The sequence below is a fragment of the Astatotilapia calliptera genome, chromosome 12, assembly GCF_964374335.1.
Source record: "Astatotilapia calliptera chromosome 12, fAstCal68.1, whole genome shotgun sequence".
NCBI lineage: Eukaryota > Metazoa > Chordata > Actinopteri > Cichliformes > Cichlidae > Astatotilapia > Astatotilapia calliptera.
In genome coordinates, this window is record NC_137433.1 from 19,538,616 (window position 1) to 19,563,425 (window position 24,810).

The 24,810-nt window shown below is 41.8% G+C and overlaps 1 protein-coding gene across 3 annotated transcripts in view; it reads left to right on the plus strand.

Annotated features, from left to right (window-relative positions):
* ssbp2a (single stranded DNA binding protein 2a) overlaps positions 1-24,810 on the plus strand; it is a 58,614-nt gene that overhangs the window by 13,088 nt on the left and 20,716 nt on the right. Inside the window, exons 2-4 of one of the 3 annotated variants that reach the window (XM_026187033.2) lie at positions 9,134-9,206; positions 13,401-13,462; positions 13,775-13,859. In XM_026187033.2, coding sequence (XP_026042818.1) covers positions 9,134-9,206; positions 13,401-13,462; positions 13,775-13,859 — 220 coding nt within the window. Of the gene's footprint in view, positions 1-9,133; positions 9,207-11,811; positions 11,871-13,400; positions 13,463-13,774; positions 13,860-24,810 lie in introns of those variants that run through there. The other 2 variants (XM_080309150.1, XM_026187035.2) reach the window with 2 other exon arrangements.

Consider the following 24,810-nt stretch of genomic DNA (forward strand, 5'->3'; position numbering starts at 1 on the left):
GGATTGCATTTTTTTTTTTAAATTAACATCACACAAATGAAAGCAGAGCATTCAGAATGAGGCTGTCCACATTTATGTATTATGACTTTCACCAAGCTGGAGTTTACTGCAGGTCTAATTTGCAGTGTTACTGCTATTATATTGAATTCGGAGGAGTAACTTTTTTTTAAAAATTGCTTTCATTGCTTTTTTATTTCGTGTACGGTCGCTTGAAAGCAAAGCGCTTCAAAGACACTACAGCTCTACTTCACTGTGGCACATTTGCTAAAATTATTCTTTGCTGTGAAAACACACAGCAGAGATTTAAGATGCTAATTTAGTGGGTTTTTTGGGTTTTTTTGTGTGTAGGTAAGCATATCCAGGAGATAACTACAGCGTATAACTTCCTGTCTGTGACTTGGTTCAATAGGATTACTTTTCCATTGATATTACCTCTTCACAGGACTCTTTAAAATGCGTTTATAAAAATATAATGAAATCCAGCGCATACACCACGGCATGCTACGCTTGTGTAGCTTCCAGTCCATCCTGTATGTTATGATTTCAGCACAGCATGTAGTCATTTGCTTTTTCTCTTCAAAAAACGGTAGGAATCACTTCTACTGTAGCTCCGTAGACTTTTTTTTTTCATTGCAGGGTTTTGTGTTAATTTGCAGAAGGAGGTCACAGCAGGGTGCTTGACTAACTGAGACACCGCTCGGTGAGAATCCTCAACATTAGAATATGAAAGTTTACAGATCTCATGAGGATTCATCTCAGGGCTCATCCGCTAGCACCCATCACCTCCATCCTTTTTTTCCCTCTCCGTCTCTCTAATCCCTCTTCTTCTCTCTCTGCTTGTCACCAAAACCTTTCATCTCGCTCTGTTATACTCCTGTCCCACCATCGCTCTCTTCCTCTTTAATTTTTCTCTGTAATTTTCCTCCATCCTGACAACGACAGAGGGATATGGTTCCTATATGAATGTATGTCTTTTTATCTTTTTATGGTTGTTTAATACACGAGCAACTCTGTACTGAACACATGTTCAGAGTACTGATCACGTGTCCAACCTGTGTTTGACCAATTCATGAGAGAAGTTGCAAGTTAATCCCTGGTTGACAGCATAGAGAGGCTCTAATCTCCAGCTGTTCCTCGAAAGACAGAACGGTAAATCACTGCACTGAATTTTTATTTTCACTCGTTTACACACACACACATTTATTTTTAGACATGTCAGGCAGTTGCTACATTCAAAAATACTTATATAATTATAATAACGTTTAACAATATTTCCGTACGTTGTGCAAATGCCACATTCCTAGAGCAACGCAGTGTTGGACCCTCGTTCAGCCGAGGTTGAAGAGCCGAGGCCTCAATTAAAAGATTTACTTTCAGTGAATTTTGATCTTCTGTATGACTTGAGCAGAAAACCAGCAGTTACTTGCATTTCATTTTTCTTTTTTTCTAAAGGCTAGACTGAATGTAAGTAATTTTCCTGCTGAATGTGTAGGAGTATTGCAGATTAAGTGCTACAGTATGTGTCCAAACCTGTAGTAACATCGAAATAGTTGTTTTAACGATGTGACAGGAATTAATCGTTAAAGGTGTGCTTATTTAATTGTTAGGTTCAAGGCAATAATCATGGTTGTGTTTGCCTTATTGGAAGATAATGATGACCGGGAAGGGGGGCGTGATTTCTTGTTTCAAAAAGTTAGCTTCTTTCTTTCTTTTAACATTGACTTGCTAAAATATGCTTCCCTGGAAAAGATGACGTGTGCATATGTTGAGAACCTGTAAACACCTTTCACCCTCATACCAAGGAGTTGCAGGCTTTTGATCCAACCACCGATAACAAGCCGGATGGTCCCTCTGTGAGGACGCAGGTTTTTCAAAAGACATTACAGTTTTTCCATTTTGCCTCAGTCCATTTTAAATGACTTCAGTCCACAGAGAACTCGGGCGTTTCTGGATCATGTTTACATACAGTATGGCCTCTTCTTTGCATGATAGAGCTTTAACCTGTTCTGAATGCAGTGCTGCCCGAGGGCCCAGAGATCACGAGCATCCAGTATTGATTTTCAGCCTTGTCCTTTGTTCACAGATTTCTCCAGATTCTCCGAATCTTTTCCGTAGACAATGAGATACTCAGTCTTCACAATTTTCCTTTTAGAAAAAATATTAAGGAATTGTTCCACAATTTTCAGAGATAATTTTTTCGAGGTTGCTGAACGTCTGCCCATCGTTTTGTCTGAAATGCCCTTATTATACCTAATCATGCTGCTGAGCTGTTGCCAATTAACCTAATTAGTTGCAAATTGTTCCTCCGGCGGTTTCTTTTTAGTACTACTTGAAATGTAGTTGCTCCCCTCGTCCCATCTGCATTTTAGTTCATGCTATCAACTTGAAAACGAGCTAATATTTGTCATGAAAAAGTAAATTTTCTCTGTATAATAATTTTATATATTTTCTGTGTTCTATTGTGAATAAAATGCGGGTTTATGAGATTTGTATTCTGTGTTTAGTTAGATTTCTTACAGCATCTGAACAGTTTTAGAATCGGGGGTGTATAAGACTATAGAAATTGAATGAGAAGCAGCTAAGCTGACAAAAAAACGCTGGAAGTAAGTGAGAATGATGTGGTGGGAGAAAAGCTCAGATTAGTGATTGCAAATGTTGAAATAAATACTTCTCTTCCGAACACAAAGGAACAACAGATAAAGTTTCAAACACTATTGCAAAATTGCAACTGAAGTGCTAAAGATTCAGGTATTTACCTCAGTAGCTTTTAGGGCCTTTATCTTTACAATATAAAGTGCTTTGGGGCAACTGTTGTTGTGATTTGTTGCTATAAAATAAATTTTGAAAAGTCAGTTGAATTGAAAACTTTAATTAAATATATTTACCAGATGACCAGAAGCATGACGGTCACCTGGAACTTCATCACTATGATGAAGTTCAGCAAAGCCAGCCTCTCTTTGTGTTTGCTGGCTTGACAAAATCTAAAACCACAGTTAGCAACTTTCTCCATGAAGCAGCCATTTCTGCTCCAGCCTCTTTGCACTCTCGCATTTTAAAAAAAGGGGGTGTTTCACCCATCATGTGACTCTTCGTCTGCACAAAAATCTTTTGAATTCAACGTCACTAAACTAAAACTAAAAGCTGAGGAGCGTGGAATAGAGGTCTAAGGAAAAATTGTGTAACGCCAGAGAAGGCAGTCACCTGACACATATCCACCGCTACCTCCAAAAAGCCAATCGTCTGTTTTATAACAGCTGAGCTGCTGAATACCAGGCCAATCATGTTTTGTACTGGTACAAGTGTGTGGGTGTTGTAAAACATTGTGCATAAGAACGAAAAAGCCCTGTGGGGGAGGTGGATGTTTGGGGTGGAGGGGGGGATATTTGGGGTTATTTTTTGTGTTATTATCAGATTTGATTATTCTGTACATGCGTTTTTTATGTGGTGGTGGTGATTGAAATTGCAGTTATGCCTCTCGCTCCATCCATTTAAATCAGGGGTTCTCAAAGGTTTGATGACTAAGTGCCAATTTAAAGAGCGGACATATGATTGAGGGCAGAGCGGGGGGGGGGAATGCATGCATCAAACACTTTGATGGTTTGCAATGTGTGTGTTTAGAGGATGATGGTTTATCTTGGTAGTTATAGTAGTTGAATCATAAGTGAGGTGGCTTTCGCATTTCTTGATTCTTTGTTGATTTTATAAAGATAAGCGAATAGAAAGCGAAAACTGGCCTCATTTTGAGATTTCTGTATTTGAATACTGGCCGGGTTTCTGAGCCTGCAGTAACTGCCCGGGGGCGTCACCACCATGGTTGCTAAGGGGCAAGACTGCCTGATTGGATTTGGAATAAACTGCACAGACACTATTTTGAGTTTTTGATCAAATATTTCCTGCCGCAAAACTCTCTAACTGCCATTTTGGACACAGTTTGCATTCAACACCTTCTGCAGGGAGAAACTGATTTCCTGCCACTGCCCACACCTGAATAACATTTGTGCAGTAAGATACTTTTATAGCACTTTATTCAGAGGATACTAAACGCCGCTGCCTCTGCTGTGTGGCGTTTGTGCAAATTTCTCCCTTAAACAAAAACATTAAAAGTAAGTAATGTGGAACTACAACAGGACCGGCACCCAGCAGTTTTCCCAATAATGCAGTTTTGGTAATACAGACTGCTAAAAATCATTAATGAAGATTGCTTACTGGCAGTAAGGATTTGATTGCTTCCCTTTTCACTTATATAACATTTAATTTGATTTTCCTGGTCAAATATGTAATTAGGCTATGTCAGCACAGTATTGAGTCCTGGATATATGTCACTTAACGTGTCGATTCAGATCAGAAGTATAATCGCTTTTCCATTTCATCTTTAACAAGGGTGAAATATTCTGAAGCTAATCTATAATAGGCAAACCTAATCACTGAAACCATTGCCTGTTGTGATTTGAAGCTCTGCCAGACTTTGATCGCCATGGCAGTAAATTGATTAGCAGTGATCTGTTGGTCTCCTAAATGCTGATCCTGAGGAAAAAAAAGCTTCATGTCTTCGCTTTAAGCTGAGGTTGTGGTTGAGCTCCGAGATAGCTCTCCTCTCCCTGATTTCCTCTCTGTTCGACAGCCTGGTAACAGCAACAGCGGCTCTGTTACAAGACTGCGTAGAAACTGGTCAGTGTTTCTGCCTGCTGCCTTCATTAAGCTAAGCTCAGTCTCTGACTGTCTGAGCTTGCTGCAGCTGTCTGGTCTTGTAGATTTTTGCGAGAGCAGCCGGGATGGGGTTCAGCTTGAAATATGAATTTAATTAGATGTGACTCAGAGAAGACGGAACCACTTGAATTTGAAGGATAAATGGGTCACTTGGAGACCTGAAAGTTCACCCCTCTCCTCTGCCTATGCCTTCTCTGCTAGAACCACCACCGTGACGCAAAACACGCCCAGAAGTGCATTTGTGCACACGCTTACGAGCAGCATGGAGTGGAAACAAAGCGGGAGGGGCCCAGCACTCTAATCATTCTAGCTGCAGCTTTGATTAATGTAAAGTGCTTCATATTTACAACAGAAATTGCCAGAGTAGTCAGGTAAGAAATGGAAAGAAACGTGCGTGTCCGTCAGCAAGGGCAAACGCCTCAAAACTTCAGTGTGTATGGACTAATATGGAGTCAGGGAGCATTTCGAAAATCATTGGCTGCCTCAATTTGAGCACTGCTGCCCACAGATATGACTTAAAGTGACAGTTTATTTAACGTGACAGGAGAGCCATTGTCATGTTTTCATTTTAATGTGTCAAATTTAGAGGATTCTTAACCTTGAACAGTCCCCCATCCTCTAATCCTCAAACGTTATCTCTGCTCAGTGTTTGGGCTCCGTCGTCCTGCCGAGTTCCTTGTAGCTGCTTGTGGTAAGTGAGCAAGTTGAACAAGTGGTAAGTGAACAATGAGGCAACAGCATGAAGGGATTTAGTGCTTTCAAAGCCTATCACTCGTCTTGGAGGAAATGAGTAGTTGTGAGTTAAAGTTAGGCAGATATCGAGTGCTACCAATATCTGCTCTGTTGCTTTCTGCTTATCAGCCACGTTTAAACTCCACCTGTTGGTGTGTGCTAAGAGAAGGAGGGTGTTAGGGTGTATTTTGCAAGCTTTTACGCCTTTAAACTCCCTGTATTTAAGGTCAAAAATGAACCAAGTCTTCCTTCTTTTTTCCCTTTCTTTCATCACCTCTCCAAAACTTGTAATAGCATATGTACCTGTGGTTTCACTTCTTTTTAAAAAAAAACAAAAAAAAAACTGCATCACCTTTGCCACTACTGCCCTCTTCTATCCACCTTTCCTAGGTTTCCTCACTTCCTTCGATTCCCACCTCTCTATTAGGACCAAAGGTCACAGCGCGGAGCCTGTGTGAAATCAATCATAGGTTAAAACCTTTAAGTCTTTATCCGAGGCAGCTACCATGCGAGGCTGTATTTAGCATAGTAATAGATAGCTGACTGAAAACAAACTGGTGCATGCTGAGAACAAGCTTTCATTTCTTTATTTATTCCCACTGACACAACAAATTCATTCATGCAGCCCATCAGGTTGTCATCATCGCTACGAATGTATTCACTGCAGATACATGCGATCTGTCAGTATTAATAAATAGTTCTATACTGATGCTGCAGTGGCTGGCGGTGGGGTTCACAGGAGGGAGTGACAGATTTCGACAGGCTGACAGGAAAACGAAGCAGAACAGAGCGACGGAGCAAGTTCGTTCCTAGAAATGTTCGGGGGTTGTGCAGCGCCTTGGAAAAAAAACACACACACATCGGGCACATCTTTTATTCATGTTCAGTTGTCGAGGTGTCAAGAGTTTTGTCAAGCCTCTCATTGTTCTGTTAACCTTGTCCCTGTGAAACGTTCTGTCTCTATCTCTTTGGTTACACATTACAGCCCGGCCACGGGGGGAGGAGAGGGGACATGGGGAAGAAGAGATGGATATTGGAGGGGAAGGATAGACGGAAAGAGGTTCCCTCCTCGTCCTTTCATCGTTAAACAAACATGGCCTCTGTAAAAAATAAAAAATAAAAAAGGGTGCAAGACGAAACCAAGACAGAAAAGGCACAGAGTGAAAGGGAGAGGAGGGGGAGGTAGACGAAGGATGAAAGCGATGAAGAAAGATGGAAATAAAGGAGAGGGACGGAGGAGGTGGGGGCCACAGACAGAGTACCTGTGTGCATAGCAGAAAGGTGTGCAGTCCATCATCTTCAGACAGGCAGACAGAGCTGTCTGGGGAGTTTATTTTTACTTCGGTGTAAGAGTCTGGATCTGCTACAACAAGCTGGTAGCACCTTTCAGTGGGTGGGGGTGTTCTAGGACAGCTGCTGTCCCAGTGTGGCCATCGTTCATGGCTTCATGCCTTCAGAAAGTTGAACCCACTAACGTACAAAGCTCCAAGCTCCAGCTCAAAGCGCTCGATGCATCATGTTTAAGGCTTCTCAGATGTGTGTTTGAATCGTCTTTCGTCATATACAACAGTACAGTACTCTGCAAAAGTCTTGTACCACTCCATCATTTCTTTATAGTTTGGTAGGAAAATGGGAAACGGGTCCAACAATTAATTGAAACTTGTAAACTCACATGGAAATACAGTACATATGGCAAAAACAGAGTGTGGTCAATTCTAATGAGCTTGAAAAAAATGTTGGTATAAACAGCTTTAGTCTCCAACACAGTCTGAACTCTCTGGTGTCATTTGTTTAAGTAGACTTCAGGAATAGTTCTCCAGGCTTTTTGAAGAACATTTAAAGCTCTTCTGCGGTTCCTCGTACCTTTTGTTCCGTTCTCTGTCACGATGATCCCACACTGCTTCAATAAAGTTGAGGTTTGGGCTCTGGGGAAGCCAATCTATGGCTGATAGGGTTTCACTGTGTTTTTCTGTCCGTGATGATTAGCAGCGATGATTTGATGATGATTTGAACCAAAATTTTCCAGTTTGGATTCATCACTCCATCAGACCTGCCACAGATTTTCAGTCCACATCTTGTGTAATTTGATGTACCTTAGCCTTTTCTCCCTGTTTCCCTTAAGAATTGCTTCCTATGGGCCAGCCTTCCCCTAAGACTGTTTCTGTAGAAACCTTTGTGGATGGATGCTGCACATCGTGTCTGGATTTACCTAATAGCACTTTGGGAATCACTAATGATTCTGTGGAAGTAGCATTGCGTTAAATATATTTTGAGAGCAAATAGTATTTGCTGTCAAACTACTATTTCATGTCTGTCAAACTGTGTTATCTTCTGTCTTTTGGCATTTGTCATAGATTCAGCTAAAGAAATGAGGAGAAATTTTGTGTTTTCTTTCTAGTTTTTTTGGGGGGTTTTGCAACAAAATGCTAGTAACAAAGTGCCCAAAGATTTAAAACTGTCTTTTTGCTGTTATATGTAGACACCACACTGTTTAGGTGCCTTTCTATGCTTGGATGATTCATAGGTCAATATTAAGTGGCTTAAGAAACGAACAAAAAAAACAAAAAACATGTCTCTGAAAATGGCCAAATATGCAGACTGGACTTAAAATGAGAGAAAAAGCAACCAATGTCCAAAGAAAAACTTTGAAAGACCTTCAGAAAGTCTGGAGAACTATTTCACTATGTCCCCATAATCTTTAAAAATGATGATAGAAATGTTGGCAGTTTTCCAGCGGTATGCATTAGACAGCGACACACTGATTCACTGAGAAATAGTCAACAGATTAGTCATTTAATTGAAGCTATATATAACACAATTGTATTAATACATTGCTGTTTCAGCACACATCAAGCCCACTGAGTATACAAATATCTGACAGAATAGTTTTTTGTACTAATACTGCTAAATACGCTGATCATGTTCATATCCCTGTAGAGTTACTTTGTGTTCTTACAATGGCTAAATCTCTAAATCTACACAGTGCCATTAGGAGTCAGTGAGATCTGCTGTTGATCCCCTGTAGATCAATTTTTACCTTGTATTTATAGACCAGTAGATTACCCCGTCCTCCATTTCCTAAGTTGCTGTTAGTACCAGGAGAGGCTCACAGGGAGGAGAATTGATTAACAAATCAAGCCTGTAATTAATTCTTACTGTGATCAAAGCCATGGGAGGAAGTCCATGGAGAGCCCAAGGCATTGAGGTGAGGTATTTCTCAGTGTGGTCCCACCAGGCCTACTGTTATCACTGTGTTGTTTTAGCTTATATGTTGCGTGAATTTCGAATGTTTTTAATGGTTGTCCTGTCTGTTTGGCAATTTGGGGGCAGGAATATTGCTCCTAAGTTAGAGTGTGTCTTTGTGTTTCCCATGGGAATTCTAACAGACTCTGCAGTTTTCACTCATCTCCTCATACAGGATTCTAGTCCTGCCTGGCTGCCTGGCAAATTGTATCCACGCCTAGGTGTTCGTCTTTAGTGCAGTTTCCCACTATGTATGGATTTATCTCAAACACCCAGAGAAAAACTTATTTATTTCAATATTTGGAGATTTGCAAGTGCTTAGTAGTTGCTCTAATTTTTGCCTGCTTGTAAAACTAAGACTGTTTTCACTGTCTCTTGCTTACTCGCCTCATATCTGTTTGCCTCTGCTAATTTTCATCTTTTGTCCTGCTGTTGTTCTTTGTTTGTGCAGGTTGGCTCTTTATGTGTACGAGTACCTGCTGCATGTAGGAGCACAGAAGTCAGCACAGACCTTTCTCTCAGAGGTAAGTCACGAAAATGCTTTATGTGTTTGTGCCGGACTGCAGGCCATGTACTTTATGTGTCCACTCTGAAGGGTGGTCTGACCCTCATATAACATGTCGAACAAGTGTAGCGGCTAATTGAATTAGCCTGGCCTCGCAGTGCTGAGACAACAAGCTTTTTAACATTAGTGTTGCATTTAGTGGGACTGGAGCCGGCGCGCAGGGAGACTTATGATGCTTAGGCTGGAGCTGACGTCTCCGACTGACATCATTGTCTGATCCGCTCGGCAGCTTTGTGTTTGTCCCTCTCTTCCCATCTTGCTCTCCTCTGTTTTTATTGTAATCTTCCTGCTCTCCTTCTCGTCTGTCTCTCCACTCCTCTCCCTGCGCTTGTCCTCACTTTAATTCCGCGGAGGTGAAAAGGTGATGAGGTGAAAAGGAGGTCAGCTGATGATTGTGCTTTGCAGTAAATGACGGTAAATTGCAATGTAGGAGACAGTAGCTAGAGGCTTGTTGTACATCGGCCAGAGGAAGAGGAGAACAAAGGGGGAAAGGGGGTGTGGGTGGTGGAAAAGGTTACATCATCAGCTGGCACCGATTCTCATCGCTCTTAGTGTGTGTTCGCACACGTGCGCACACGTACCTACACCTCAGTTTCTCTCAGACACCCTTTCCTCTCTGCCGTATCACTTGATCTCTCTTCCGCAGATGAAGAAGATAGGCGGTGTCATGTTCAAGTGTGGGAATGCATTCAGCGGGAGCGCAACAAGTATAAACACAGCCGCTTTTGTGCCGTCCGCATGCACACATATGCAAGCATACACGTGCACGTACACACAGAGCATAAACATGTTTGCAAAAAAAGTGTAACTGGTGCTGGAAGGGTGGGTTGTAGTACGGCTTTAAAGCCCTGTGTTATCATTCACATGGGTTTACAGCGCATCCTTATGCTCATGGAGCAGGAGCCCGGGGCGGCAATTCACAAATCGTAAAGGGATACCTTGATATAAATATCAAATCACAAACGGACAGCTTAGAAGAAGTGGCAAAAAGAAACCACGCAAACCTCTCAAACTAAATTGATGGCTCAAAGAAAAACAACAAAAAGATCTGAAACCTTAAAGACAATACAGCACAAATTCAAAAGGTTTACATTTTACGCGAGTAGGGGTGAAAACAAAACTGTGCCCATGTCACACATTGCCTACATCTGCCAGCAATCATGCTAAAGGGATCTTTCTGCAGCATGACCTCCTAAAAGACCTCCTGGGAATGCAGACCACAGGAAGATGGGATATGCGGGCACATTCGTTGTTTTTTGGGGGGTTTTCTCCACACTTTCCAGATGAAGGGGAAATACAAGAGACACTAGAAAGTGTCCTGACCTGAACTGTGTGCAATCTTGTTTGGTCTAAGCTGCAGCCAATTAAATGTGAGAAATGATGAATGTCATGCTCATTCTCGATTTTTTTCTGTATCGTTTCTGCCAGTTCGAGAAAGTAAAACCTGCTTTGTCATGGTGTGTAAATGGAAATTGCTGGCTGCCAATAGGGTTTACTGGAACTGCGAACTTAGACTAAAAGCATGCGGGCCAAACAAACAGGGGCAGTTCCTGACCCTCCCAAAACACTTCAAAGCAAACCATTCCTTCTAAAAGTCGCTGTGTCTGATCTGCAGCTGAGGTCAGGATGGTCTGATTGAACATGCGGTGATTCAGCTTTTCCTGTTATGTTAGCGCTTGTTCACACCGCTGCTGTAGCAGGTGGCACAATAGTCTTCTTCTTTTACTTGGATTAAACATAATATGAAGGGAAATTAAAAAAGATGAACATGAGGTCACTCTGAGAAGTCAGATGCAGACAAAACAATTGTGTCATTGTCTCACTACTGGGACACTTTTCAGCTCTCTGTGTGTGGTGTGTGTGTGTGTGTGCATACAGGGTCAGAGCCAAGGTGTGGGCTCCAAACTCAAACCTGGTCACCACACACAATCAATAGAAAAGCCCATTAGTGGGGTAAACACATAGTCATAAGGCTGAAGTTACAACCACTAACTACTGTTTCTCTTGTGCTTTCCATGAACCACTGTGATTGTCCTCACATGGATCCATTTATGCAGCGCAGCCTTTGAGTTCTACTTGTCTAAGCCTTATCAAAAATTAAGACGAACATGGGGCTAAGCACAGTTCATCCATGAACACTGTGCTCAAAGTCGTCCTACACGTGGGTGATGTCACTGATTCTGGCGAATGCTGCAATTGTAAACGACATGTTGGACTATGGTGTCAAGTCATCCCCATAACCGTTTATGCACACACTTGAGGCACGCTTGAAGTCGCTGCAAAACAAAGCAATCACTCTTCCTACTGTTGCAGCAATCTCCCTCTGTGCTCCTGCATCGGTATATCGCTGAAATGCGTGGAGGAGCCAGGCTACGAGAATCGAGAGCCTAAAGTGACAGCAAAATGCACAGCACGTCAGCAGCGGTGATGTCATTTTTAGCTGTTTGCAAGGCCGACGACAGCCTGCAAGGTGCTACGTCTGTTTCAGCTGACGTGTCAGTCTGATGAACAGCGTCTGAAACCCTCCCACTGACGCTGTGTTTTTCTTTCTTCGGCACCAGTGAAGTTCACCGCGCTAACTTCAGCAGATTATCACATAAAATCCACAGCAGTTTTTCCAGCAGTAAGTAGAAAAAAAAAACGATTTTCTCCTTCGTAGATAGCTCATTTTCTGCTTTTTAAATAACTATCTATTCCTCCGCCCACCCCCATCTGCACTTTTCCTGAACTGGGAATTTGCTTTATTATAAACTGCTTTTTTAAGCATGTTGTAACCATGTTCACTTCCACTGGAAACTACTTTGTTTTGGTGTCTTATTTGAGTGGTATGCTGCCCCAGAAGAAAAGAACATTTTCTTTTTTTCTCCACCTTGTTTTCACATTTCAGATATTTTATTTTTGATTCAAATCTTAATACCTTAAGATGCTCTTTTCTCTCTCTCTCTCTCTCTCTGTGTACCGATTTGTTTGAAATAATCACATCTCAAGATAACAGTAAGATCCGAAAGAGAAATTAATTTGCTCGTAAATGAGCCCGGACAATATCCGAAATTTGTCTCAGTGATCAGATTCAAATCTGTGTAATTTGTCTCGTGCTTTTCATTCGCATATGCTGTCACTCTCAAACTGAATTTTATCATAGGCTGATTTACTCTTGTGCTCCATGTTTCCTCTGTGGCGATAGTGGTTCTTGATTTGAGAAAGAAAACGCTGCTGTTAGCAAGTTTCCTCAGAGACGCCTCGTTAAACTTATTAAGAGTCGATTGCCCAACACTTTTTTTTTTGCTCTGTATTGAAAACCTGACTTTAAGGATTAGTCGGTCAAATTTATTGACCTAATATGAGCCTAATATTATAGGATAAAGGCCTGAAGGCAGAGATACATGTGGGGTGGCTGTAGCTCAGGAGGTAGAGCAGGTCATCTACTAGTTGGAAGGTTGGGCAGAGAGTAAATGCGTGTTATTATTATGATTATTTGATGGAAAGCATGTATATGAATGGGCATGAATGAGGTATGTTGTATAAAGTACTATGAGTACTTCAGGTAGAGTAGAGAAGCGCTATATAAGAACCAGTCGAGTCCACATGCAGTAAAACTCTTATTCCACCTTGCTCAATGGCCATCTTCAAGAATTGCATTTTTTGCTGTCAGACTTATTTAGAAACTTGTCTGTGTTCATTTTTTTTAATAGGAAGGAAGGTAAAGAATTTAGAGAGAGCAGCAATAAATGAAACTCAAAGTTGATGAGCTCAGAATGATGGATAATGCTGTGAGGAGGAGACTGAAGGGTGTGTCGTAGGCCGCACAATAGTCTGGCTGGGCTCCTCAGGCCGGTACATGTCTATGACCTCATACCCTACACACCTCCTGACCGAGGAAGCAAACGCACACTTTCATGTACTCATGAATACAAGAGCTTTCAGGCACACATAAACCCACTTATCCACTTATGATTCCACGAGAATCATAACATAATTACTTAATGGCGTGTGTTATAAGAATTCCCTCGCACCCTCTTTAACCTTATAAAGCAGGTAATTCAGATGTCAGGCATGTTGTTATACTTGCTATGTTTCTGAAGGATCTCATTCTGTGTGTGTGTGTGTGTGTGTGTGTGTGTGTGTGTGTGTGTGTGTGTGTGTGTGTCTCAAGATCCGATGGGAGAAGAACATCACATTAGGAGAACCTCCGGGGTTCCTCCACTCATGGTGGTGGTGAGTGCGTTTTTTTTATGGGAATTGATACAAGATCCATTCTTTTTATTGCCGTTTCTGTTCATTCCATCACTGCCATGACTGAATAAAATTATCTCTCCTCCTGTGTTTGTCTTTATCTCATCAGCCCTTCCTCAGTTAACTGTTTGCATGCTGTGATAGTGAATTTGAAGTCATCTGCTGCAATGTCGATAACAAAAAAACCCCAACTTATTTTCTGGATGCCAGATTACCAGAGCTCTGTCATGGCCTATCTTTTCTTTATTTCAAAGGGTTCGGCTTTATAATATTGTCTCTTTCTGTGCTTTGTAGTGTTTTCTGGGACCTGTACTGTGCAGCTCCAGAGAGAAGAGACACATGTGAACACTCCAGTGAGGCAAAGGCCTTCCATGACTACGTGAGTCTGCGCTGACGCGGCTTTTCATCCTTATTCTGGCTCAGTGGCGCTCTCATATTAATTCAGAAATCTATGCTGGATGGTGTCATGTTATAAGGAGACCAATGCCAGTGTGCAGTATTGAATAAACAGATGATCAAATCATATAATATCCTTAACCAGGAAATTATGAAGTAACTAAAAAAAATATGACAAATAGTGTTTTATCTGCTTTTTTTGCAGAGCAGTAGAGTCTGTTGCGGGTCATGCTTGTGTTTGATTGTGGCTTTGATGGAAAGGCAGAGTCTAATTCACAGTGTAAAAATCTTCACATCTCTGCTGGATGAAAGCATTTTGAGAAGTTGCATAGAAAAATATTCTTTTATGATATGAAACTGGAGAAAACTGGATTGTTTCCAGATTTTATTGTGTTGTGTTCACCTAGCTCTTAAAATTCTTAAAATTAGAGCTAATATATTTTATTTAGTAAGGCCACCGCACCTTTTTGGTGGTCTCCTTGGGGAAAGCTGCTTTTAGTTCCCTCACTGAAGTTTTAACTACTTGCACTTGTTCCTCTGACATATGTGCTGGGTTTCTGCTGTTGTGTCAAAACGATGCCCCTTCAGCTAGATTTTATTTTGATAGGAAAAAGCCGCAGGGAGCCAAATCTGAGGCCACTCAGATCGTTTCATTTCAGTTGGTTTGCGCTGAATATCTACTCTCAGTTGCTGCAGCATGCTAAAGGGTGCTAACATTTAACTCTGACCCCAGCTGCACAGTCAACTTTAAAATAAATAAATAAAGAGACGATGACAAGCTTGCTCCTAGCTGCACTCCTGCCCTCATGTGCCACCTTTGGACAGTAAAAGAACCGCTGTTTAGTCCCCCTAAGATCCAGCTCTCATCTAGGGGTGGGTTTTAATAATCGATTCATCGATTAAAATCGATTCTGGCTTGGATAACGTGATATTGATTCATTAAAATCCTGAATCGATTTTTTTATATAAATGTATTTTGCCCAAAATTCCAGAATCTCAGGTGAAACGTCACAAAATTTTGACAACCACCAAACATTTAAAACAGTAAATGAGAGCAGGTCCACGGCTTCTGCACAAAGACGTAAACGCAAAGCGCGGACCCGCAGATCAGAATCAGTGAGATGTCGCCTTTCTCACCCGACGGCACAGACACGGTCGGGGCTGAAAGCCGACAGCTCGCTGACTCTGATGTTTCGGCGGGTCCGCGCTTTGTGTTTACGCCCGTTTTGCGTTGATTCTAAAGCTGTTAGTTTTATCTCTCCAAACAATATTGACCGAACCAGCAGCAAAAGAAGATCCAAACTACGCTTCACATAAACATCGTCATGGACTCCCTCTGACTTTTGCTGTTTTGCTTCCACCACAATAAAATCACACTTCATGCACAGCTCTCTCTCTCTTTCTCAGTGTACTTCAAGAACAGTTTCCCATCTATCCCCGAAATCTGTTTTCTGCATTATTCGCTTGCTTGTTACACACAAGGCTACCGTTGTTTACAGCGCTGTCGGACGATGTTTTGTTTTTCCTTTTACTTACTTCCGAAAAGAAAACCTAATTTCTGCTGTTCAACAGGCTTCTGAACAAATTTAAACTTTTTAAAATGATACAAAATGCAAAACGCTTAGCTGTGTCTGTAATCAAACCGCTGTAACTTCAGAGGTAATGTTCATATGTTGATTAATGGTTTTCTTTCGTTTTTGTTGTACTGCAGAATATTTTTATAAAATCCCAGGCCAGGAAAATCACCTTCATGTTTTTCTGTTTTATCTTCAGCTACTTTGACACAAAGACATCTGCTGTGATGCTCACACCTTTGATAAAGTCTGGAAAGTGTCAGCCTTCTTTTTATAAATACAAAAATATGTAAATGTACTGATCTGAATAATATTTCTGACTGTCTGAGGCAAAATTTCCCAGATTGAATCGAATTGAATCGAATCAATTCAGGACCTTGTGGATCGGAATTGAATCTATTCTAGAAATCAGTGACGATACCCAGCCCTACTATGATCCTCGACATGAGAGTCGTGTCAGTCTGACACAATTCTGCAAATTTAAAACCTGTGATGTCAGAGATGCTCGAGCACAAAAAAAAAAAGAAAAAACAGCCACGAGTAGCCATGTTGCTAAGAGTACCCAGAGGTGCACAACGAGATGCCCTTGAAGATCAGATTGTTCAAATGTAACTTTGCGATTGTAACGTGTATTCTGTTCATTAATAAATTCATTTATGGATACAGTTTAATTTTTAAACTTCATGTTGAGTAGATTGAGACTCTACAATATTAATCCCGGAAGCTGTGGTCATCCAGTTTATTGCCACCCAAAAATATACTGAACTACAACACTGCAGCGGCATCTCTGTGTCCTGCTTCCTACTCGCCATATTTAAGGATTGTAGCATTATAGCTCACCTAATGTTGCGTTGTTGTTGACAAAAATGACACAGTGGGATGTATTTAGATCATAAAGTTTAGACAGCTGACATTTATTTCTCACATCTATTGTGAGGCTCGTGTACTGAGCACACTCAGTTTCTCATATGGCGGCAACTTGTCTTCACAGCCTTGCAAAATGGTTTCATCCCATCATGAATCTTTGATCTTAAGTGGCGTTTAATGGAATGCTTGTTGTGATGTTTGTGATGGAGTGCAGAGACCTCAGTGCATAACTTAAGGTTTCTACCTGCTTCCTCTTGTATTCTACCACAGCAGCCTTAAAATGCAGCACATACTGCATCGTGCACATTTATGCTGTAGAGCAGCCTGGGCAGTGAGACGCAGGCTCGTGTAGTGGAAACACTGTTTATGGCTGTGTTTTCTCAATGTGGCTCCACTTCACTGCTGTTGTTCTTGCACATTAAGGGTAGATCCAGCCTTCACCACTAAAGAGTGGAATACAGTGAGAAGTGCCAGAGCTCCTGAAGTTTTACATTAACTGGCGACTGTGTGAGAGGAAGTGTGGTCCTCGTTTTGAGTTTGGAGGTGCTTGTGTGTGCGCTGGGGTCTTCTCCTGCTTTTTATGTTGTTGTTGTTTTTCCCTCAGGAGCGTGCAGTCTGACTCATCACATTTCTCTACAGTGGTTTATTGAGATGTATTGTTGGAAGTGCACAGGTCAGGGGTTTCTGCCTAGCCCAGCAGGATCTTCTCTCTCTCCCCCTACGTGTGTGGCTCTGTGGTTTACTCCCTTTTTTCCTTTAAGCTTGCAGTCCTGTGGAACGAGGGATGGGGGTTCGCTTCCTCACTTCCCCTTTTATCTGCATAATGTCGGTGTGTGTATGCGTGCCCGTGTGCGTACGCAGGTGATGCTGCTGATGCCGGCGATGATGATCGGGGTGATGAATAGGCACTCTGAGGACGAGGCAGCGATGTGATGATGTCATCCCGGCTCCCAAGGAGGGAGCTGGAGGGCATCGTGACCTCAGGCCTGAGAGACAAACAAAAAAGAGAGGAGACAGGCAGAGAGAAACATGGAAGCAAGGAGATGTATGAAAATAAATAAGAGGGAAAAACACTGGTGAGATAAACGCTTTGCGATTCATGTCAATAATTTGTAACACAAAAAGCAAAAAAACCAAAAACAAAACATAAAAACCGAGTAATTAAGTATTTGTAGTGGAAGCAGCCACAACAGTATGTTGTTGTTTTTCTATGTGTCTGATCAGAATCTATTCAATTCAGAAATCATTCAGAATGTATCTTAACGTGATTAGCTAAGGCCACCAGCAGCATCTCATTCTTACGTTTCCTGCAGGGATGTAATCAGAGAATTATAATTAGACCAATTGTAATTAGACCAAGGTCACTTTCAATCAACTGCTCCAATGCAACACTACATCTCGCAGCCAATGAGAGGTACTCTCATATCTGCCACTCAATTAAAACAAAACGAGAGGACAACTGTGGTGGACGTCGTTAGAAGGAAGAAGGAACACGCCTTAATTTGATGCCCGTGTCTCTCTTTCAGTCTCCTGACTTTGAGACTGGCGGAGATTTTAATCAGACATTTTCATGGTAATTATTTTCAGATAGCTAATTACTGAGTGAAGTCCTAATTAATGCTGCAGAGATATAGGAGCTCGCTGGCATCATCTTTGTGTCCCACTCCTTTGATAATTGATGGGATTGTGACAAGGCTTTTGACTTCATTTGCGAGTTTATCCCAGTTTGAACTACCTACTGTAGATACATTTGGCTTTGTGCGAATCTGATTGAAACTGTTTGATTTGTGCTCTCTCTTGTTTGCGTGTGCGTGGGATTCATGCATATGGTTTTGTTATGTAGATGCCAATCATATAACTAGATTTGAGCGCGTGGGGATGGTCTTCTAGGACATTAATACAGTAATCTAATGTTAAAAATGGAAGAAAGAAAAGGCTGATGAACAAAGTGAAGAGAGATGCAGCGTTATTGATTTCCATCCTCAGACAAAGCTTTTCAGGCATCAGAAAGGCCGTTTACAGTTCTGTTAAGTGCTTTGTAAATTGTGTTCTCAATACTAAATGAGCGGTTTCCATTTGCAAGGGCCCATGGAGTCACATAAACAAGTTATTTTTAAATTCTCATGCCTGGCCCGGAAATGATCCTATTAGAGACAAAAGTCAGACTCGTTTCTGTGTTGAAAGAATATACATCACAGACCCGTGCGTGTCATTTCAGGGGTTTTTCCTGACAGCGTTGCGAGTTTGAAAACGGACACCTGTTTCACAGCTGTGCTATCAGAAAAAAGTATGCACTGTGTTAAGTGCATTAGTGTGTAATTGTGTGTAAATTGTAAATGTGTGTGTAGCACTTACATAATTCCCACAGCACTCTTACTACTATAACTTTCTCTGTGTAGATTATTCTTACAAGCTCTTGAATAGAGACTTTGTTAAAGAGGCGAACTGGTACAAGGAGTGCTGGTGACTTTGAAATCTTCGGGGGAGTTGGGGAGAACTCTTAACTGAACTCCACGGAGAAGATGCCTGACTTTTGATTTCAGGAGATTATCAGTGTTTGACAGAAGTACTGGTTGTGCTGTGCAGTCTTAAGATAAGTATGTGCTTTAACTGAAGAAAGTCACTGGGTGAAACGCTATCCTTGATGAATCCAAGTTGTTGTTTAAAAAGTGCTTATTGTGAACTAAAGTATGCTTTAAGCTAAAATGCTCTAGTCTGTGTCAGTAGGTGGACCTCTGATATACTAGAGGTCATCTGAGTGAGCTCCAATAATGTTGCTGAATTGGCAAACACTACAATAACAAAAGATCTCTGCAAGGCTAAATTATCTACAATTCCCATATTATGCACCTATTACCAAGTTAATGTAAGTTTCACAGTGTGAGCTCAGAATCAGATCAGGTCGTATACTCCTGGTATTAGCCCTGTGCCAAATAAGGTGCTTCAGAGTTGCTGCAGCCCCCCCCCCCTTTCAGGAAAACTGCTGTGCATTTCCTGCCCATGCCACAGAAACCCCGGCCAAAACAAGGCAGGAGAACTTCTGTGGTTGCCATGTGGCTCACAGACCTGAATGAGTGTGAGTGACACAAAAGCCATTCTCTCTCTGCTCTACTATTGTCCTTCACTTCACTTTACAGTTATAAAATCAGGATTTCAAAAGTGCAGCACAGCGACTCTGGTGTCTCTACGCCCGCTATTCAGTCATTATCTCATTCTCATTCACTTATCTAACAACATAGAAATATGTCATCGAAAAAGTGAAATGGCGGCATTAACCCCTTAATGCCTAATGTATTGCATTTGATACACACAATTTGTGGGAGTTTTTTCTCCCAAAATAACCTAAATGAATACAGCACATTTTTGAGCAATACATTGCAAAAAAAAAGACTAAATATCAAACCAGTTAAATTCTAAAGAGTTCAGAAAGAATATATTTCAAAGAATATATTTTTTCATGGTTCAAAGGGCTTTAAAGGGTTAAAATAATGTATATTTGAGCCCAGAAGATAGGAGAGAACATAGACTGTAAATAAAAGAGGTCCCAGAAGTGACAAGTCAGGAGTGGCTGTGACTGAATCAGAGGGGCACTCAATCACATGACGAAGCACACCCAGCTTTATCCTCTTTTTTCAGTATAAAGGGCATGATTTACCTAATGTCATGTTGTACTTATTCAGACTTGAAACTAGCAACTGAGATCACAAACTCATTAAGAAGGTGTTTACTGATGTTACAGTACGACAAAGCCGAGGGCTGTTTTTTTTCCACAGACTTCAATTCAGCTGGATTTCTTTTTGCAGCTGGATGAGTTGCCTCAGGCTGGCCATTAGGGGGAAAAAAATGCAGGTTTAAGACAATTTGCATCATTTTTTCTTTTCAAACTTGGAAGCTATGTACATCTTTTCTATACAGTCTGTGAGAGAAAATTAAACAGACGGTAACTTTATTCATTTGTGAATGTTTTGGAGAAGGTCTTCTGTCCTCTGACATGTGAAGACTCATTTGGCTTGCTTTGCTCATAGCTAAGACATTTTAAAGCTAGAAAAGGCAAAAGGCATTTTCACAATATGGGATCTTCAAGATGAGCAAAGGTGACAGATGGATGAACTGGAGACTGAGTAGACATAAAATGTGCTAGTAGTCAGGCAGCAGTGTTACAGGCAAGTATTATAGCAGAGGGAGCCTGGTATCATTGTGTGGCATCACTGTGGGAGATAGCAGGCACACAGCAGTTAGGGGAAGAAGAGATCAAGGAGGAGTGCCAAGAGCAACCCCCTTTGATAAAAATGCCTTGTCTCATGCTGTCAGATCTTACATTCATACTCTCCCCCTCATGCATAGAAGTGCATTCATAGCGTGCACTGTGACAGCAGCACGTATATTGTGTCATTATTGTTAAGCTACACCATAAACAGATTGGTAAATATGTAACAACACTCTGTGCTGCTTTATTCATTTACATACATATGGTTCTCAAACAGTAGTGTTTGATAAGCACGAGTGCACACATCCTGTACCGTACTGCCTGTGAGATGCTGAAGGACAAGCAGCCACTGTCTGCGCTGAGAGACATGTGAAGTAAAAATGTATGCTGTTTCAGTATATTAAAGGACACTAAGTGCACAGCCGACCTTAGACTTTCCTTTATTCTCTCTCTCTAGTATTACTGAGTCATAAAAACAGTTGTTACCCTAAATGTTCTACGTCATAATGAAAACATTCTTGCAAATATGTTAACCTGCTGATCTTTCCTAACTTAAACAGTCTGGTTTAGCAGCACTCCTAGGAGTTCCGAGACACATCTACATTAATAAACATCACACCTCAGCAAGCCAAAATTCTTACAGCCATGCTTTTGACTGTGAGACTTCCTTTCCCCTGAAGTCATCGTCTCAAGCTGAGCTGCCTCCCAATCTTCATCAGTAAAACCTTTCTAACTACTGTCTTAAGCTAAACCCTGCAGCTTCATTTTTGATCTCTTTGTTTCTTATAGATACAGTCACAGTGCACTGCATTAAAACAATTTGAGGATTACTACTAAATATTCAGGAAAGTGTCCATGGAGATAGCTAGAGATGGCAAGTTACTTAATATTTTCCTGACACCTAAGACTCCATACCCCCAATTCTCTTAGAGAGAATGCTTTACTCTCTAAGTAATGTCCCTAAGAGGCTAAGAGACTGGTCAGCAACAATCTCCCAACCATCAGTTGAGACGGAAAACATTCCCCAACCGGTTCCCAAGTGGTTGCTGGAGGTTGATGGCAGTCAGTGTGAAATCAATTGCGAAAGCCTCAGTCATGGATGCTTAGAGACCAGTCAGTGACCCCCCCCCCCCCCCCCCCCCTTGACCCCATGTTGCTGTGTATTCCTTAACCAGTTGGCAAGTGGTTGCAACAGGTTTGTTATGCTGCACCCAAAACCTCCTTGCAATTGCTTTGGTTGTTTGCAGATTGCTGTTGTTGCCTGTAGTTTGCATCAAAGATGCCGACTTGCCTGGGCATAGCCAAGTGGCAGAAGGCTTCTAATTAGATTGTCTAAGAATTTCATCTCTACTTTTTGCAGATGTTGTGGTTCTATTGGGTTCATCAGGTGGTGGCCTCCAGCTCGCACTGGAGTGGTTTGCAACCAAGTGGGAAGTGGCGGGAATGAGAATCGGCACCTCTAAGTCTGTAGCCAAGGTCCTTAGCAGGAAAAGTGTAGAGTGCCCACTACATGTCAGGTTCGATTTAGAGCCTAAAGTGGGGGAGTTTAAGTGTTGGGGTCTTGTTCACGACGGTTTATTGGTCAATCTACATCCCTACCCTCGCCTATGGTCACGAGCTGTGGGTAGTAACCGAAAAAACTAGATTGCGGATACAAGCAGTGGAAATTAGCCACGAGGAGACCTCAGCCTTTCAATGGGACTCAGAGTAGAGCTGCTACTCCTCCACATCGAAAGGAGCCAGCTAAGGTGGTTTGGGCATCTAACAAGGATGCCTCCTGGGCGCCTCCGGGGTGAGGTGTTCCAGTCATGTCCCACCATGACTGGAGATCCCAGGCAGACTAATGGCACACTGGAGAGATTATATTTCTCCGACTCTTGGTTTGGGATTGCCTTGGTGTTTCCATAGATAAGCTAGAGGGGGTGGCTGGGGAGAGGGATGTTTGGGCTTGTCTGCTTAAGCTGCTGCCCCAGTGACTTGGCCCTGGATAGGTGGAACAAAATGGATAGATAGATGGATAATGCAGCACAAGCAGTAAATGGAGAATATTCATCTTCAAAGTAAAAGTGGTAGTAAAGCATAGCTTTTACTTTAAGGTTAACATTTTGTAGAGTTGGGTTTTTTTATCGCACTTTTTCAAATTTTACTATTGATTGCCAAGTAGATGACAAGTGTTTGCAGATAAGTAGGCACTGTCCTCCATAGAAACTACCAGCAATTGCTCGCCAACCCATCCAGGAATGCATGTTGTTTCTTCACAACCAGTGGTTGCTAGATAGTCACCGTCTGGTTTCTAGGCATCTGTGACAGGGACCTAAATAAATTACCACATTTAAAGAAAAAAAAAGTTGTTTCATTAACATATGTGCTCTCAGTCTCTACTGCATTTTTCTTCCAACTAGTCTCCTTTCCTTAGTGTGTATGCTGTGCTGGCACACAGGGAACAGAGGAAAGAAAGTCGACTCATTCCTTAAAGTAAAACATTCTTAAACAACTTGAAACCTTAAACCTTATATTATACTGGTCCATAGAGATGAGAGATACCATATGATGAGGTGGCCATGGTGAACCCTGTTTAGAGCAAGGCTCAAGGGGATTGGAAGAATATGGTGGAGAAGTATGGGGACACAATAATAAAAGTCCTGAGTTTGTTATAATAACTGAAAAATGACTGTTTTGAGTTCTGCAGTTTTAATATCTGATCATATCGTATCACCGAACAAACCTGAGCTCGGACAGCACGTTTCAGTGGTATGAATGCAAACCTGAATTTTGACCAGAACCTGAGCTTGTTTGTGTGCGTTTGAACAGATGGGAAGAAAAAAAAACAGACTGGACAGAGACAACCTAGAAACAGAGACTCCGTTGGCTCAAGTATTGTGGGTAACAAGCTGATTCCAACCAGCAGAGAGCCAATGGGGGTTGGGGAGACCCCCGGTCTGTTTCCAGGGAAACAGAGCTCTATCTCCTCCTCCACCCCACAAAACCTCTCACTCCCTCTCTCTTTGTCTCTGTCCATGTCTCTCTCTCTCTCTCTCTCTCTCTCTTACACGTTCCCATGTTCTTTCTTGGCGGTGTTGAGGAGGAGGGAGATGATGAGGTGACTCACTGTAACATCATTGCCATGGCAATGAAGAGCGAACCAAGAGGAGAGAAAGAGAATGGGAATTTCCATAGGTGGAGGAGAGATGGAAATGGCTGTCACGATCTCTGTTTTAAAAATCAAAATGGAAATTTCAGTGTGGCGCCACTTATACTGAAATATTTCTTTACCAAAAACCCACATTTCTACCTTTCCCTGCCTACTACTTCATCTTCTTCTTCATTCCTTCTTTGCCTCAGTTTTCCTTTTAGAGACTCCTCTCCATGTGTGTTGCTTCCTCTTTTGCTGGCCCGTTGTAGTCAGGCAGCAGTGTTACATATGGGGAGGGGGGGGCCCTCCCCATATGCTCTCTAAGGAGTATGTTTTCCACTGGTGTATTACGCTGAGTCATGTCGCACGCGTGTTTAGACACGCCGAGGTGAAGTGTTATGTGATGTTGACATATGCACGCCTCGCTTCGAGGCAGGGGCAAAGATGAAGCCACGGCACTGAGCGGAGGGGAGAGGTTAACTGAGGGCAGTGAAACACTAGTAGGCATAAGAATAAGGAGAAGCTGTAACAGGGCCATGGGATACAAGAGATAAATTTCAAGTTCATGTGCAATTATTGCTATTGATTATGATGATAAGGAGCTTTGTCAGGAGCATATTTTACGCATCTGCAGCGGTCTAAGTAAAGACTAGCTGATCTTTAAGACGGGCAGCTTTGCTTCCAGCATGAATCCATGTTGTTTTTATTTTGCAAAATCTTTAATCATGGGACTTTGCATGCTTAAATACTATGCTTCCTTGACTCATCTTCAAGGAAAACTGGGGAAATTCTTGCAAAGATTATCACTACCAACCGCAGAGGTAGGGGACGTGGATGGGATTATGTTGAAAAGGATCCAGAGATTGAGCAGCAGAAGTGAAAGTAGGAGGGCAAAAGAGAGAACCCTGACACGATCAGACTGGCACGTTATCTCTTTAACTGCAGTGTTTTCCTTTCCTCTTGTAGACACCCATATCCTTATCTTGTGCTGTCTCCTGTGTCTGGCCTTCTATTACTTAAAGAACTGCAAGATGAGACAACTCCTCATTAGTTGTTCCTGTGGCAATAAGTCTGTGAATTAACATTTCTGCCAGTTTTCTTAATTACGTTTCTCAATCTCCGTAATTGCACTATGATGTGTTTTAAAATAATT